This window comes from Vidua macroura, chromosome 13 (genome assembly GCF_024509145.1).
Source record: "Vidua macroura isolate BioBank_ID:100142 chromosome 13, ASM2450914v1, whole genome shotgun sequence".
Taxonomy (NCBI): domain Eukaryota; kingdom Metazoa; phylum Chordata; class Aves; order Passeriformes; family Viduidae; genus Vidua; species Vidua macroura.
Genome location: NC_071583.1, coordinates 6,382,043 through 6,399,223, shown reverse-complemented (window position 1 = coordinate 6,399,223; position 17,181 = coordinate 6,382,043). Strand labels below are relative to the sequence as shown.

The 17,181-nt window shown below is 40.7% G+C and overlaps 1 protein-coding gene across 7 annotated transcripts in view; it reads right to left on the bottom strand.

Moving 5' to 3' along the window:
• The window catches only part of MAGI1 (membrane associated guanylate kinase, WW and PDZ domain containing 1), a 333,482-nt gene that overhangs the window by 166,253 nt on the left and 150,048 nt on the right, over positions 1 to 17,181 (bottom strand). For all 7 annotated transcript variants that reach the window (XM_053989293.1, XM_053989292.1, XM_053989291.1 and 4 more), the window contains exon 2: positions 342 to 458. In XM_053989293.1, the coding sequence (XP_053845268.1) occupies positions 342 to 458 (117 nt within the window). The remainder of the gene's footprint in view (positions 1 to 341; positions 459 to 17,181) is intronic.

Sequence of the window (17,181 nt, the reverse complement as noted above, 5' to 3'; positions counted from 1 at the left end):
GCCTCTTTTATATTCATAGGTTTTAAACCAATAAGCAACATTCACCATTGTGATATTAACATAGACTATTTCTAAGCCAAACAACCACTTCATGGCAGTTTTTTTTAGGGTTTTTCTCCAAAGCAGGCATCACAAGGCTTGCATCACACCATCAACTGCTCCAAAAAGGTAATCAAAAAAGCCTCATTCAGAGATGAATCATTTTCCTTTTCAACCCTATCTGCTGTCACACATGGAAGTCTGCCCAGACTGAGAACAGTCTCCCCCACAGGAAGGCTGCCCCAAAAATAAAGATGGAATTCTGCCCCACGGAGTCCAGCAGGTCAAGGTTTGTCACTTACAAGGCACAGCATGGCGATAAAGGTTATCCCGAATGGTCTGCTGCAAATCGTGATCTGGTGACCCCTTCTGAAACCTCTGGTTGAGATAATGCCGCAGATCCTTGTTCAGTCTGCTTCCTGCAGGGAAAAAAACAGCCATTTATTTATTTCTAAATGCACACAATTACCATTTCCAGTTGAGGCAAATGGTAGATTTCCATTCAGAGCCCCCTAAATTATGGCATGCTGACTTTATGAGCAGAGGCTCATCTTCCTCTACAAATGGCTAATTACCAAAAATAAGTTGCTGTAAACAAGAGGTCTCTCTTGTCTCATAATGCATTGCTCTTCCTGTGGCGTTAAACAGATCATCATTCCTGTTTATCACTTATTTGTCTGAGCAAATGGAGACAGACAGATGACTGCAAAAAGAAGAAAAATAATAAAGGTATTGCTTTTGCAAGTCTCTGAAGGGTGAGCTGGGCAGAGAGACAGAAGGCAAAAGCTGCTCCCATTGAAGTTACTAATAAAGCTGAACATGGCAAAAAAATCAAACAAGTGCTATACTTTCCACTGGTATCCATCCCAACACACAGCAGGAGTTACAAAAGTATTCACTTAAGAGCACCCAAAGTCCTTAAAAAAATAGTATCTAATGCTTTTCATCTAAATCAGTTTATTTGCCTGTTCAGGTTTGAACACCTTCCTAAGTGTGAAAGAAGATAAATGAGCTGAAAACAAAACAAAACACCCCAAACATACAAAAAAAAAAAAAAAAAATAAATAAATAAATAAATAAATGTAGTTAATGAACATTGCCAGTTGCTGAATACCAAACCCTTTTTGGTAGCAGAACACATGAACTGTAGAAACTTAATGAAGTCTTTTCCCAAAAATATTTCCAAGTTTGGCATTAATTTTACTGAAGAGCAAAAACAGGGATTGAAACTCCTCTGTTCTAAAATGAAAAGGAAAAAAAAAACACTGGAAGATGTTCTGAGAAATGCAACCAGGATGATCAAAGCCTGGAGCAGTTGCCACACAAGGACCAAGAGAGGGATGCTGCAGCTTGTTGTGGACATCAGCCTCCAACATGTCCTGAGGCCACCTGGGGACGGAGCACAGCTTGCCTCTCCCAACACAAGGACTGGGAGACACCCTGGAAAGCTAAACAGGAGCCTGGTTCAGAATCATCAGGGACAAGAGTCCCCAGGCTGTGCACTCTCCCTGGAGAGCACTGTGGGGGCAAGAAGCTGATTCAGGAGATTCAAGGGGAGATTCCCTTGTAGGACAGACCCATTGGGATCACAGAATGGTTTGGCTTGGAAGGGACTTTAAAGATCACCTTGTTGCCACATCCCTGCCACGGGCAGGGACACCTTCCAGTGGACCAGGTTGCTCAATGCCCCATCCAACCTGGCCTTGAAAAGCAGAGGGTGAAGGAAATCCCTTGGGCTTAACATTAATGGCTGATGGGTGGGAGACCTGGGAATGAAGTGGGGGAATATCAAGTATCTTGCTCTTTTCCTTCCCTTTGCCAGGCATCTTATTTATGGCCCCAGCTGGAGCCAAAATGCTGGACTACATGGACCTTGGGCTGAACCACTGCAGCTGTTTTCAGTCTTTTATCATTTGCATTATGATTTTTTTGATTGTGAATATGTAATGCAGAGATCATCTCAATACATCCGGACACTGAATGCAGATTCCTGGCTGGAGCCTCTAGGAATCACTGCAGAGCAAATCAAAAATAAAAATACTGCAATGGAGTGCAGTTGGACACTGGGTCTGGGAGGCAGAAGCAGCACCAGGCAAATAGTGAAATAAGAAAGAGTGCAGACTGTTACATGACTGTGGGCAGGATAAAACCACTGTAGCCCTGCAGGGTTTTACCAGAAACGTTGGTTTAAGAACAAAACTAAAACAAAAAAACATCGCAGTCTAAAGTACCACGTCAAATTTTTAAAATAATTTCGTGATTTGTATTTAGATCCTCTTGACAGATTTTTCTTTTAATTAAATCTCTTATTGAAGAAAGGAAGGCTCAGGCAGCAGGCCCAGCTATTAACAAAAGGAAATTTTTAAAGACCAAGATGCTCATTGCAGAAGTGAAACAAAACTGAAATTGAGGGAGATATAATTGGCTCAAAACACTTTCCTGAGCAACACCTCTTACTCCCAGAGTGAATTATCAACCCATTTTCCAACAAATGGTCTCCAGTTATTGCACCATAAAATTTGCTTCCCACATAGGAGTCGCTTTGAAGATTTGGTAGACTTGTGGGCTACAGTTTTTCAATATCACACCTGACTTTCCAAACTCCAGATGTTTGATTTCATACCACATTGTTTTACTCCAGAGGCAGATGGGCACAAAAAATAGCATCTGCTGAAATAATAAAGTAGTTCTTTATCTTTTAACTAAACAGTCCATATATTTCTTTGCACAAGAGAGAGTAAGGCAAGGTAGATTTTCATAGCAGAAAAGGACAAATATGACAAACTGCTTGGGCATAATGCAAGGGTTTATTTCCAGGGAAGAAATTAATGCACAGAACTGCATGTATCACATAAGTAAACTTACAAAATACTGTGTGATCCCTGATTCAATGATTTATGTAACAATAATGTCTTGAGGTGAAAAAGCTCTGCTGAGCTAGGGCTTGTTTGACCACAGAATATATGCAATTTAATGATGATATCCTGCTTTTAGCTCCCCTCTGCGCCCATTCCATCTAGCATCTCAGTCTATTATGGCCCCGCTGGAAAGTTTGGTTATTTGGTTTATGCAGGGATTTCCCAGCTGAGTCACTGAAGCACTAGTTAAAAAGGCACTTCCAAAACAGGAGCTGTAGCAACATTTACACTCGCATAAGTGTCCCCTCTGGGGGCTCAGAGTGATGCTTATTTCTATTGCATTTTTATTTTAGAAGAGAAGGAAGAAAAAAAAAAAAAAAAAAGGCAAAAAGAAACCCAACCCCCTAAAAGCTTGTTGAGCTACCTTCCTGTTCCTAAATTCCAGGAAAGTCTTGACAGAAATGAAAGCTTCTTGCAGCTCTGATGATCTCAGCTCAGCAGTCGCTGAGGCCACAAGCTGTGGGCACAGGCAGGTTCAGGAACTCCCTCCACTGCATGGCAGAAGAAAATGAGCTAAGACAGAAACAAACTCTATGTGGGAAGCTGCCAAACGGATCCAGCCTGGAACGTGTTGGATTTTTTACCATTTGAAATGCTTCTCTGCACTCTGATCTCTTCCAAAAATCTCCCCTGAGCTGAGACGCCACAGGCTTGACACTGGCTTTATTCAGTAGGTTCTAGAGCTGCACACAAGTTTATAAACTCTGCTATACCCTTAGTCCAAAATGTATGCACCCATAATCTCTGAGAACCTGAAAAATATGCCAGTGACATTTCAGCAACCTCCTCTGTGCAAATCTTAGCAGCAGAATTCATTCTGCTCCTCAGGGGCATCGCTGGCTTGTGCAAAATCCCTCTGAGACCAAGCCTCACCTTTGATGGCTTCTGTCCATGCACCAGCCACTACCAGACCAAAAGATGGGCAGGTGCCCAGAACCACCTCATTTTATGCAAAAATCCTCCCCTTTCTAGAATTTAAATCCATGTCATTGTGCTCAAGAAAATACTTCTTTTAGAGAAGAGCTGTGTCAACCAGAAGTAAATATTGGCTTTCAAAATACTCCCCTGCTCTCATGGACACTGGGTTTTACCTTTACTCTTTTGAGATTCTTTCTTTTCTTCTCTGCTAAAAGGATGTGAAAATATCCAACAGTGATAACAGTGGAGGGACAGGAGATGCAAACCAGGAACAGCAGTTTCCAAAGCAGAGGATATAGGTCTGAAGACCCAGTGCTCTATTCTTCCTTTGTACTGGTCAGGATATATTGGAAATTGTTGATTTGCACACAGAAAAATCACCTTGTTATTTCTGTCATGAAAATTAGGCTGATACATGTAGCTTAGATCATCAGACACACACACAAAATTAAAAACTCACCAAAATTTATAGTTCACAAGTAAGATGTTAAAAGATTTTTTTTGGTGCTGTTGCAACAGTTTCCCTTTTTTCTCTGCTGAACAAAATCAATGCCCTTTTTTAATGTGAAGGTACAGTCAGAGAACCAGCTTTTCACTTCTTCACTCCTCACAGAACTACTCCAAATCTGAGGTGCTTCCATCTTATTATCTCAATCCTTTGAATGAAACCCAGAGCAAAATGGCTGGTTTAATATATTCTTCTTAATTATTATATTGTAGAGTACGTCTCTTCAACCATTACATGGTAACATCATTTCAGCAGGAAAAAGAAACCCAAGGGGGAAACATCTCTCATAGAAAAAAAAAAAAATAGACATATGGTTTTCTGAGAAACAATGAACTGTCAGGTTTTTGTAGCTCAATGTGTAACTCAGACGGGTTTGTGATTAATGAAAAATATTGCCTGTTTCAAAACACATTGCTTCCAAACCCACAGTTCTGTCACACATTTGTCCTCCAACAGCTACCTGATATAAAGTCACTAGGGAAGCTATGCTTTGAACCGTGCTCTGACACTTGGTGCTAAAATTCCCAGGTTCTGCAGGAAGAAAGCTGCATGTGGGATCATCTAACACCGACTTTGCTGCGTGAGAACATCCCCTCTTGGAGAGCTCTCCCAGCAGCAGCACAGACCTGGGGCTGAGAGCCCCTTGCCTCACTGCCATGCTGCCTTCCAGTAGGGAAAGCAGGCTGCATAAATGACCAAGCAGAATCTGAATTTTTTCCCAAGGAAAAGCTGAGTGTGAACATCGCAGGGCTGCCAGCACCTTCCTGCCAGCTGGTGGAGGGTCCATGCCAGGACTGTGCAATATGTGTACGCTGAAGAAGTATTTTAAACGCCTGCTTTACGTGTTTGGAAACTATCATTTGATAGTTTATGCTTCTGTTAATTACTGCAGCTGTTTGATCCCATTTCTGCTCGAGATGGTCCCAGATAATCCTGATCAACAGCCACACTCTGACAGAGCCTAGAGATGCTCGTGCAAAGATGGGTCAGGGTCAGGCCTGGGACACACTGGTCCCTGACCTATATTACACTCCTCTAAGCAGATTACACCAGTATATATTTTTTTTTGCTTTACCCTTCTTTAGGAAGGCAACCAATTGCTACACTCACAGTGACTGATAGCATCTGAACTAGAAAAATCTATTTTCCATTCCTGAATTGCAGCAGAGTCCCCCTTCTCCTGTCGGGATCTCTGTTTAAAGGTGTCTTTAGCAGAGGGATTCTCCGTGGTCAGACAAAGACCATTTCAAAACAACAGGGCCGTGAAGCAATGAAAGGTTAAAGGCCTCACTAAAGGGATAAAAGTGCAATAGAGTCATCTGGATTAAGACTCTCTCTCACCACCCTGATGTCTACATTAAGAGGGAAGGATTCAATGTTTTAAAGACACAAAGATTGCACATGTTGGATTTGCAGTATAAACCCCTGACTAAAACGTACTGTCTATCATCTGAAGATCTCTATCTGAAGGTATTTAACTAATAAATTATCGTGGTTAGCAGGGTTTTATTTCTGTGCTACAAAACGTAGAACTGCAGATAAGGCAGGGGCGGGGGGGGGGGGGGAACCCTAAAAAAACCAAGCCAAACAAAAAAATCCAAACCCTGCTCGTTTAGAGGCATGAGCAGAGAACTTGCAGCTCATGTTTTCTTGTTTTCTCGAGCAGCAAGTGGACTTGCAGTGTCAGCTGACTGGCATTACAGGCTGGGGGACTTCACTTGTGCTCCTCTCTCCAGGGCTCCTGCTCTGCCCAGCAGAAGGTACTCAGCACAAACTCATCTATAATTAGAGCCAAAACATCTCCCCTTAACTATGAAGTGTGTTAACTAAGCTGGTTATAAATCTATTAATCTCTTATATAATCTCTTGAAAACAACAATTTTTAAAAGAAATGTTAAAATATTAATGATGTAACTCAAGACAACTTCTCAATCTGTTGTTAAATCCTTACTATAAAGTGGGGTGTAGATAGGGCTCCTGGGAAACAGAAGACTGTTCTTAAAACTGTTCCAGCAGCAATGCCAGGGCATCACCACTGTCTCCTACTAATACTTGCCATCAATTTTCCTCAAATCCTGTTGCAAAGGTGGCCCTGATACTCACACGTATATTCTGTTAATGCTTGGAGAGATTAATATTCTATTTCTGGGCAAATTAATAGAATAATTTTCATGGTAAGGTCCAGGAAGCAGCAGCCCATCTTAGAAGGCTGAGTAGATTTTTATCATTTAACAAGACTGCACTGGTAGCCACATCATCATCAAATATTCCTAATCCCAGCAGTTGTTATGGAAATGATAATAGTTTGTGCTATATCGTTTCATCCTGTCCCATCCTTGTCTTCCAGCTGCTGTCCAAAAGTGATTATAAATAATGGGGCTATAAAAGCCATTCAATAATTAGAAGATTCATTGGCCATATGCCAGCAGTGACAAAAGAGAGTGATTTATGTAAGATGAGTCTGTCACATCTGCCAGATCGCAGTTTCATTACGCCTGTGGCTTTAAGGTCACAGTTTAGCACTGTTTCAACAGCCATTTGTCAAGGGGGTGCTGGGGAGAAGAGGTGAAATACATCATGGTTTTGTTTGCTTTCTTGTTTTAACTACTAAGTAAATAAGTAAATAAAGTGCAGTACCTACATTTGTTATTTCAGTCTCTTGCGAGGTCAAAGACACAAGAAAACATTCATCATGGTTGGCCAGTGTTCAAATACGATCATGAAGAGAAAACCCATTTAAAAGCCTTAAGAATTCATGTGGCTTCTTAAATTCAATACAATCTAAGCATGTTCTGTCTTCCAGCCACCCATGAAATGAAGGTACCTTGTAAACACATAACGTGTTGGTAAATTGCTACTTCATTTTCCTAACACAAGTAAACTTAAAAACCTTTTATGGTCCAGTGTTCTAAAACTATATTTAAATATTGCCATGGGAGTTCAGAGTAACAATTAATATGGCTCAGCAAACACCTAATTTGATCCCAATTCCATTTTCTCATCTTCTTTTCCTCTAAAAAACAAACAAAAAACACCAATGAACTTTTATTGCTGGGTACCAATTCCAGTACCATAAAGTCCAGATGTTTAAATGTTCCCAATAAATGCTTCAATAACCTCATCTTTTATTGTCAGTGATTGCTCCCATTCCAATGTGGACAGTCTCTGCTGACAAAAACTACTGGTCTGAGGGTGCAGACTGGATCTTTGCTGGAAATGCTACACCCAGGACCAACTAATATATTACTTTAATTTGTACCAGCCTCCTAAAACCAGACTACAGTCAGATGAACTGCTCAGATCAGAGCCCAGATGCTGCCATTATTCTAACAAGTCCACACCACAACAAAAGCAGAACAACTGCTCACCCTTTGCCTACCTCCTGAAGTAAAGCATAAAATACTTCCCAATTTTTATGCTTTAGAACCTTCTCCGAACAACAAAGCCTCATCCACTGCAAAAGACTTCCAGTGGAAGGCAATGATGATAAGCTGGAGGGTTATGGCATAAAGAATTGCACAAAGTTAGAGGATGAGCTACCTGCACAGCAATAAAACCCCACTTTGATGGAGCAGCCTGGCTGCTGAATCAGCAGTGAGCACTTGAGTGCAGCCAGTAATTCCTGTCTGGAGAATGAATAACACTTGGTACTTTATTACTGAGAGAACTTCTTAAAATGTTATTTTAGGTGTAAGCTGTGAATCTGAAGGAGATGTATTCACACTCAAAACTTTCAGGTCATGTCCAGAATCAGGAGCAGGCAAGAGCCTCCTTGGCAGTGCTTTGGTATCGCTCTCAATCTGCATGGATGAGTGAACCAGCACTGAGGTGGTAATTCAGCATTTGCTGCTGCAGAAATGCACTTAACAGATCATAAATCCCTGGTAAAACTATTCTAAGAGCACGTCACCTCATCTACTGGATTCACAGGGTGCTCCACCTTATTTTCTGTGCATTAATATAGATTCATATTTCTACACTAAATTTAAACAAATAGCCTTTTGGCTGAAAAGGGCCAGAAAAACCCACAGAGCTCAGGCACTGAGGTTGAAAAGGAAAAAAAAAATCATTATTTATACACTAGGCCTGAAAATTTTGAACATTTGTAACAAATACGCTTCTGTTGCTCTCAACTGAATTCAGATCAGTAACAACTGCAAATGCAGCAGCAAGTCCAGCTCTCTCCCTTTTTGGGCCCTTCAAGTTTCTAGTGCCCTCAAAGTTTCAGCCCTGAATTTCTTGAGAAGAAAAGTTCCTTCACCCTCTGACATCTTTGCAGCCCAGGACAATCCTGACCTGGGAGACAGGGAGGCCACACAGCCATGACTGCATCCCAGGAAGGGGAGCCTGCTCTGTCATGGAGAGACAAATCAGATCTTTCTACCTCAAGAAGGACCTGTTTTATTATTTTCTTCCTCTAAATACTGAGTTTTAAGTTCTGCTCCTCTTCTTAAATCATGTGGTATCATTTGCATCCATACAGAGCCTATAGCATCATGATAAATAATGATAGATATTTATAAATATGAATATAAATATCTATTGATAGATACGATAAATAATGGTAGATAAATGATGACATTTCTCCAGAGAAAGTGGCAACCATACCTGCCCCAGGTAAGCCTAAAGGAACAGAAAATCTGATACACCTGAGGCAAAAATACAATAGAACATGCTGCTTAAGCAACAAGAGCATGTGATGAATAGAAGAGGGAAAAGCAAGGCCAGCAGTATTAATGACTGTTGGCCTTAGATACCTCTAAAACACATTTGAACTGGCCAGGCACAAAACATGAAACGTGATTTGCCTCATCCAGATGGGTGCTGGCAGATGTGGAGCCCACCCAGTGCTTTGTAGCCATAGTTAATCATGAGCCCAACCAACTAAAAACTGGAGATTACCACTCCTACTCTGTTATTGACTCATAGGAAACCTCTTTTCTTCCTCTATGCTGTTTTCAAGAAATGCTACAAGCTCCCTGCTCTTGCCTCAGCTTTTTGTTTTCTTTGTTCACTTTTAGGAACCCACAGACACATGACGAGGAAATTGAGACTGTCAGGTGGTCTCTGGGAATGACAGCAGAGAAGCAAGGTGAGCCAAGGTGAGAGAAGGGACACACTGGGGGACAAATGCAGAATATTTTCCTACTGAAATGAAAAATCTCAAGATAAAACTATAGAACTGATTTCACACAAACTTCGTTGTGTTTTCACAACAAAGCTCAGGAGGCGTGTGGACAAAGAACAAAGCAATGCAACATCCTCTGGTCTTGTTTCCAGTGAAGCTTGGATAGTATCATGCTAAATACTTTATCCAGTTCTGTGGCCAGATCAGTGCTGACCCCGAGTTAACTGGCTGACAATCAAGCTGTAACATTAAAGCTACGTCCATAAATGCCTCTGCTTGGCAGTGACCTTAAACCAAGTGCCCAGAGCAAAGCCTCAGCTCTGTAAAGCTTTACAGCAAGGCAGACCCAGAGGTGAATGCAGAGACATTGCTCTGAGCAAGGCATTCTGCCTTGCACACAAAGGCACTGCTGTGCTGGGGCACTCTGCACTGTGTGTTCCAGCAAGGAGCAGTATGAAACCATCAACAGTGGCAAGAAACGCTGATGCTGCCACGTAGGCTTTTAAAAAAAACACAACAAAGACAACAAAAAAAAAAGTAAGAAAAGAAAAACCCTCCTACAGAACTGAAGTGAATGCAGAATGGAATCACTGTAAGAGAGTGCCACGGGATGCAGCCTCTGAAGGATGCAGTGGAGTCTGCTCTGAGCATTTCCATCAATGAGCACAGACTGAGCTACGTGAGCAGCCCAGGAAAGGCTTCCCAGGAAAGCACAGCCTGCCTGGGAGCCACACAACAGCCTTTGTCCCCACACTCCTCTGTGTGAAGCCACCTGGGTAAGGGAGCATTGTTCCTTTCCCTTCACTCACTCTGAAGATGTCAGCAAGCTCTGTCATTTTTTGGATGCAGGGAGGGCTGATGGGAGCAGCAGAAGTAGGGCAGGGGGTGAAGAAGAAAGTCTAGCTAAAATAATAAGAATGGGAAAATCAAGATGAAAAGCACTTGCAGTCTTTCATTCCAAGGAAAAGACCCATTTCTGGAAATGAGATGCACATCTCTCTATGTCTCCTAAAAGGAGTTGCCATATGCTCTAAAAGTAGGATATAATATTTGAGCTGTAAAAGCCAAATCAGCTTGAGAAACAGACGGCATTACAATGCTTTAGCAGAACAAGCCCCCCATAACAATATGCCAACAAACTCATTTTCTAGAATGGCACTAGGAAAATATTTGCAAAACCTGAAACCCATTCCCTAAATACAGCATTTGGTTCTTCCAGAATGGGAAAAAAGTGCCACACATATGCCAGAATTTGGGAGTTCTAAGTAGTTCTTCATATTCTTTGATCTTTAGCTTGCTTTTCTCTGTAATTTTTGGATAGTGGGGGTTTTTTTTTGAGCTTTTTTTTTTTTTTTTTTTTTGACTTGATCTCAAATTTCTCAAGCAGTCATTCTTGTTCTTGGCTGGAGGGACAAATTCCCACAGCCCAGCCAGGTCACCTCTGAATTTTGATCACAGGGTTACAGTTTTTCACTCTGACCTCCCAGGCTCCAGGACACACATTAACAGCCTAATTTCCAGAGGTACTGAACACACAAAATTTAATGTTGACAACCTGTGATTGTCAGGCTATAAGCACACACTAAATGAAGATATTGTCAGAACACTAGAATTTTGATGCTGTTTTTCAAATTCTTTTTTTCCCCTCACAAGCATCTCTATCACATACAAAATGTTGGCCTTCTTGGAAGAAATCAGCTGAAAATCATGTGTCCCACAGGAAGATTATCTGCCCAAAGCATGTTCCAGCTGCTTTTGCCCCTTCTCCAGTGTGGTTGGATGATACACACTCAGGTGCAGAAGTGTCTCACCAAAGAAAAACAAACCATTTTTTCATCTGCAATATATCCATTTACAGAGTGCTACAGGTTAATTTTCCAACTTGCCCAAGCAATTTCCCAGAACCAAAATTTGCCAAGAAACAAATAAAACCAAAACCAAGATTTGCTGTGGTCTCACCTTAACAAGTAAAGCTCCTGCTCTTTCTATGTCATTTTCAAAGTGCACAACTTAGCTTAACCTCAGATGGAACTCTTTTTATTTTTTTAATATAATCACATATTTATGTGCATATAGAATAGGTGCCAAACCACTAGCATACAGTACAGAAAGGAAGCACACAGGCAATAATGCTGTGTGATTTAGAAAATCAGGTTCTCAAAGCTGAATATAATTATGAGCTAAATCTGTTGGGAAAAAACATTTAAATGGAAAAACGTGTATAACAGTTGGGAGCTGCTGAAGCACATTTTACAAGAGGCCCAAAACACCACAAAAATTGAGTAAGGAGGTCACACTGGTTTAAAAACAAACCTGACTTATAGGGAAAGTGCAGCTTTTTTCAATTTCATGTTGTAGACAAAAGGAAAATAAGATCTAAGCAACTGGATTAGCTCTGCTTAATTATTTTAACTCCAAACATTTTTGTTTTATTTTTATTGTACCATTGGAAATGCTTTCTCAGAGTTGGAGGATAGTCTCCATTTCTGGAAAATGTTCCATCAACATTGAATGTTTTTCTTGAAGAATCAAGATTAAAGAGAAATTGATTCAAACTCTAATGATTGATTCAAGTTCTCTAATGTCATGAGCTATTACTTGGAAATGTGATTTAGGAAGACTGTGTAGAATAGGTAGGTAAAGGATCTGGAAGAATGGGAGAGCCAACAGCAATTTAAAAGAGTTCAGAGCAAAATGAGGCAATGAGATGAATCTTTTGAATTGCTCAGGTGAGCAAGAGCCTGAGCAAGTTTGAGAAAACCTTCCTGGTAAAAGAGAAGTGTTAACATGGCTATTCTGCTGTAAAAGCAATTCAAGACACTGCATTGTGGGCCTCCCTTTTGTGCAGGAAATGGAACTGAAATTCAAAAATCAGATTTTACAGCACTGACAGAATTGAATGAGTTGGATGAAGCAAGCAAGAACCATGGCAGTCAGTGATGGGTTTTAATAAAGTACCACTACGTCTTTTGGCAAAACTCAAAAGTAAAAGTCAGAAGTGAATGAGGGGAATGTTGCTGTTAACTATTGCACATGAAGTCGTGTGAAGCAAAAGTACTCTTATTCTTTGGACTGTCTCTATCACAGAGCAACTCTTCTCTCCTGTAACCTTCACATTAAAGTCTGGTCAAAGGCAACAGCTAAAATATTGAAAAACTCACATTTAAAATAAAATGCCAAATAACCTGTATAGTGTTGGTCTCAAATATAATCCTTCATATAAAGCAAGTTTGGCAATAAAAAAATAAAAAGGCACATTAAAAAGCTTACTAGGGTCTGTAACAAATATCTTTGCCCTGGTCACAAGGTTTTGTTTTCTTAATGAGTTTAGGAGTGCCTGTATCATGTTTCTGTCACCCCAACTTTTCCCTACGAGAAACAAATATGAATATTACAGATGGTAAAACCCACATTTTCTCAAGCAGGAAATAAATGTTTATATGCAGCATATAGCAAAATGTATTTTTCCAGAGACAATAGTTACAAGATTTAGACTTATTAGTGCAGGAATTATAATGGAAAACATGTTTTTGGGGATAAGAATTTTAATTACAAAGAAACCGCATACAACTTGCTTCTTTAGATATAAAGCAGAGCAGTTCTGCAGCAGAATAAAAAAGGTCTCTTTTGATGCAAATAGAATATTGGAATAAAGAGAGAAACACTCAGCTTGTGTGTGTGTATGGTTAGACATTTTCCTGGTAATGCTCTTGCTCCCAGAATGGCATTTGTGAGAATGGAGACACTGCTCAGGAACGTGACATTCCTGCAGGAATCAGACACGGCTCTGACGGCGCCTGCTCCGATCACGCCTCACCCTGCCAGGCTGCCCTGACCCCCACCACAGCTCCGAAGGGTCCAGCTCAGTCAGTCCAGCCCTTCCACCCACACGCTCCTTTTCTTTCCCCTTCTTGCAGTCTTTAGACAATGCACACTGCAGGAATATGAATTTGCACACTCATCTAAAAGAGGGAGCTTACGAAGGCTACTGACACCCAGGCTTGACCTTCCCACTGCAAACAAAAAAAGTTAACCAAAGTACCAGTCTAGTTCTGAAGAGTGGTGACTCCAGAATGAAGTTTCACACATTCTGGTTTGGTAGAAACGGACCTACAGACTTTTTTTGCGAAGACAAGATGCTGCAGGCATCTTGCACTAAAAACAACTAACTGGAAAATACAAGACCAGAAGTGGGCAAAATAACAGTTTCTCAGAATTCCAACTGGAAAGAAAGACTGGTTTCATTCCCATTACATTACTCCACAATGAACACCTTTTGTGAAAGACTAACAGGAAAAGCAGAAATTAAATGTTGAATCAGGCTTTGCTGCTGGCTTTGGCATCATGGGATTTTTCCCATTTTACAAGACAAGTAGACCTGACTATGCTTTATGCTCATTTTTACCAGTAACTTCTGGCTCTCCAGACGCACATGGTTTAACCAATTTGCAATTCTGCCAGGAAATCTGCATACTCAAGCAGCAGCTTTTCTGTCACTGCCATTAAAACCAACAGCCACTTTATTTTTATTATCTTGATACGCATTCTGATGATCCAGCTAAAGACTACAAGAGAGGCAATAGAAAACAGAAAAAATCAGCATTAATTGTCTAAATATCAATTCTTCCTCCTTAAGTTTTTATTCTTTAATTTTGGAGAGCTCTTCTTGCACCTTCTTGTTGGTTTGCTAACAAACATTTTCCATTCTCATTTAATCAAATGTATTTGGATGGAGATCCCTAACACTGACTCTGAAATGGAAAGCTCTCATCAGCTTAATCTCAAATTAATTTTATGCTTCTCTCACTTTTGGGAATGCACAGTCAAAGCTCTGGAAGTTCTGCAAAGCTGAGAGAGTTTTTAAGCAGCACAGGTGCACTGAAGCCTCCTATACTCCCCCTGCTACTGAAGGAGAAAAACAAGTTCTAGAGGTCTAAACTGATCCAGCAAAAGATGAAAGACAGCACAGAATGGGTTTTGCATTTCTGCTGAGTGAATGTCACTGTGGTTTCTGTTTTTATGCTACTCTGGGATTTCAGAAAGCTCTACCTCCAGTCATTACATCATCAGGATCTTTTTCTGCTGGCTTAAAAGGACTTTGGGTCAGAACCTTCAAGCTTGGCAAGAAAAGGTGTCAGACAAACAGCATGCAAAAGGAATAGCTATTTATCAAAGGAGCAATCCAGAATAATCACTGTTCCTGCTTGAACACAGTCCCACTGCCCCACTTTTAGACTATGAACCAGGGCAGGTGAACAAAGGAGCAGCTTTGGAAGGCAGGTTGTTCTTTAAACAGAATAGAGCACCATGCACAAAGGCATCCAGGAGCCACAGATAAACAGCTCACAGAGGGGACTCAGAATCCCAAGTCTCCTCCAGACAGGAGCTGCACCACTGTCCCCAGCTTTGGGCTGCTCACACCCCTCTGTTTATAAGCCCCATGGGGAAACCTCCAGATTCCTAGAGATAAATTCGGCTGCTGTTTCTGAGCGAGGCTGGCCAGATAAACCCACCACCTTTGACAGGTGTTTCTTTCACACTTCTGTCCTTGTTTTTTGCCTAAGTATTAATTCATTGGTCTAATTTTACATTTCTTTGAGTTTGGTCTTCCTTTTACATCACAGTCCATTTGATAGTTAAGCTTTTAAAAGAAATTTAAGGAGCGTGGCCCTTTCATGATTTGATTCTCTCCTGGTCCTGCCTTTGCACCTCTGCTCAGACCCAGAGATTCCAAACGAGGTGCATCCACAGCTGCTGTAGAAACACCATGTACACATTACCCTGCACTGCCAGCACAGAAATGGCAGATGCGTCTACACAGGCTAACAATTGATTTACTCATCATTTGCAACCCTTTGCAAAGGAACTAGACTTCCTAGCAATCAATGAGAAAATAACCTTGTTAGCAAAAAAGCCAATGTTCTTTTAAATTAATCAGTTCTTTTTCATCCAAACAGTACAGATAATGAGAGAGATGATGACATTTTACATGACCTATAAAAAGCAGAGTTTCTATTTTAGGCTCTCCTTCGCAAGGGTGCCAGGATGATTATGTTTTGTTTACTGGACAAAATAATCTCTTATTTGTTAAGGCTTGAATGCAATTTTATACAGTACAAAATTTTATCTTCTATTGTCTTAATTATCATCTGGAGGGTTGAAGCATGAAATGATGACAGAGAAAAAAAATTAATATTAATGTGTTCTAGCTGCAATTTAAAGAGAAAAGACTTGGAGCTTTCTTTTGCTCATGTGCTTAACATGCTGCATCAGACTAGTGAATTATATCCCATTTAGCTGCTATTGTTTCTCCAAGAAGCATGAAGAAAACAGACACCAACCTTTTGTAGACTCACTACATTCCCAGTGTTCAAACACACAACCTTTTCCTCTAATTTCCTTTTACATCACTTGCTAAAAAGTGTGAAAATGTTTCCTGCTTAGGATGGTGTGCAAGACTACACGACTGTTTTTCAAGTTCTTTGTGTGACACCTTTGTCACCTACAGCATGTTCTCATGCCAGTGAGAAAGCACAGGCAGCAGGAGCCTTTTCTCTCATTTACCTCATTTGCATCCTAATAGCCAGAGAATTCAGGGTCTGGGGGGAAAGGTGCATGTATCCCGGAAGGAGATGGCTAAAAAAGAGAAAGTCTTGGATGATGAGCAGTGCACAGTGACACCAGTGGGTTTTCTACCTTCCTAGCTAGAAATCAAAGGGGAGCTTAGTGCACTGATTTTAAATTAAAACAAACAAAATGCATGGTCTGACCACTTTGGATTCCAAAAGTACTAGTAGGGATTGAAAAAGACAGCATTTAGATGCAATGAGACATGGTTTAATTCTTTTGCAGTTTCATCCTGCTGTTTCAGCCCTGACCTTCCCAGGTCTGAAAGAGAAAGGTAGGCACTTAAAGGTTTTGTTTCCCTTTTTTTGGACAAGAAGGGCAACTGGATTGAACTTGGTTTCAGGGGCTGCATACACACTGTTAGAAATTTTTTTAAAACCCCAAAAACCAAGCAAGAAAAGTATCAATTAAAAAGAAGACTGGTTTCCAAATTTGAACTGATATGGCAGTCAAGATACACTGGCAAAAAAAAAAAAAAAAGTGTATTTTAGGCAGATAAATTTAAGTTACCTGAAAACATAGAAACAAAGAGTTTGCATGGCTTATCAATTCACTTTAAATTAAGTTTTAAAGCAAAACAAAATGCACTAAGGCATGTGTGTCACTGTGGCATCCCGCACCACTGAGAAAGCGAAGCAAATGTCTCAGGTCTGACTTGGCTCATGGGCTCCAGGGCCAGCTGCAAACACAGCACGATGATACAAAAGATCCTTTTCCCCTTATGCTGTTTCATGCCGCGACTACTTTAAGGCCAAGGTTAGGTACATCTAAACATCTCTGCCACAGTTTTTCCCCCTGTGGAGTTCTTTCTGTTTGTTTGTTCGCACTACTTTGCAAAATCCCGAAATGCATAATTCTGCTGTAGCAGCTCCAAGTTCAATCAAGTGGATTATCTTCATGCCCACCTAAACTGTGCTCAGAATATGGAAACATTGATCATCCACTGTGTAGAATTACAGAGATTAAAAAGGTAAGAAGTGGGGTTTAAAGGTATTAAAAGTTTGAGGAAACTGCTCCAATAAAGCACAGAAGAGTGTGAATTA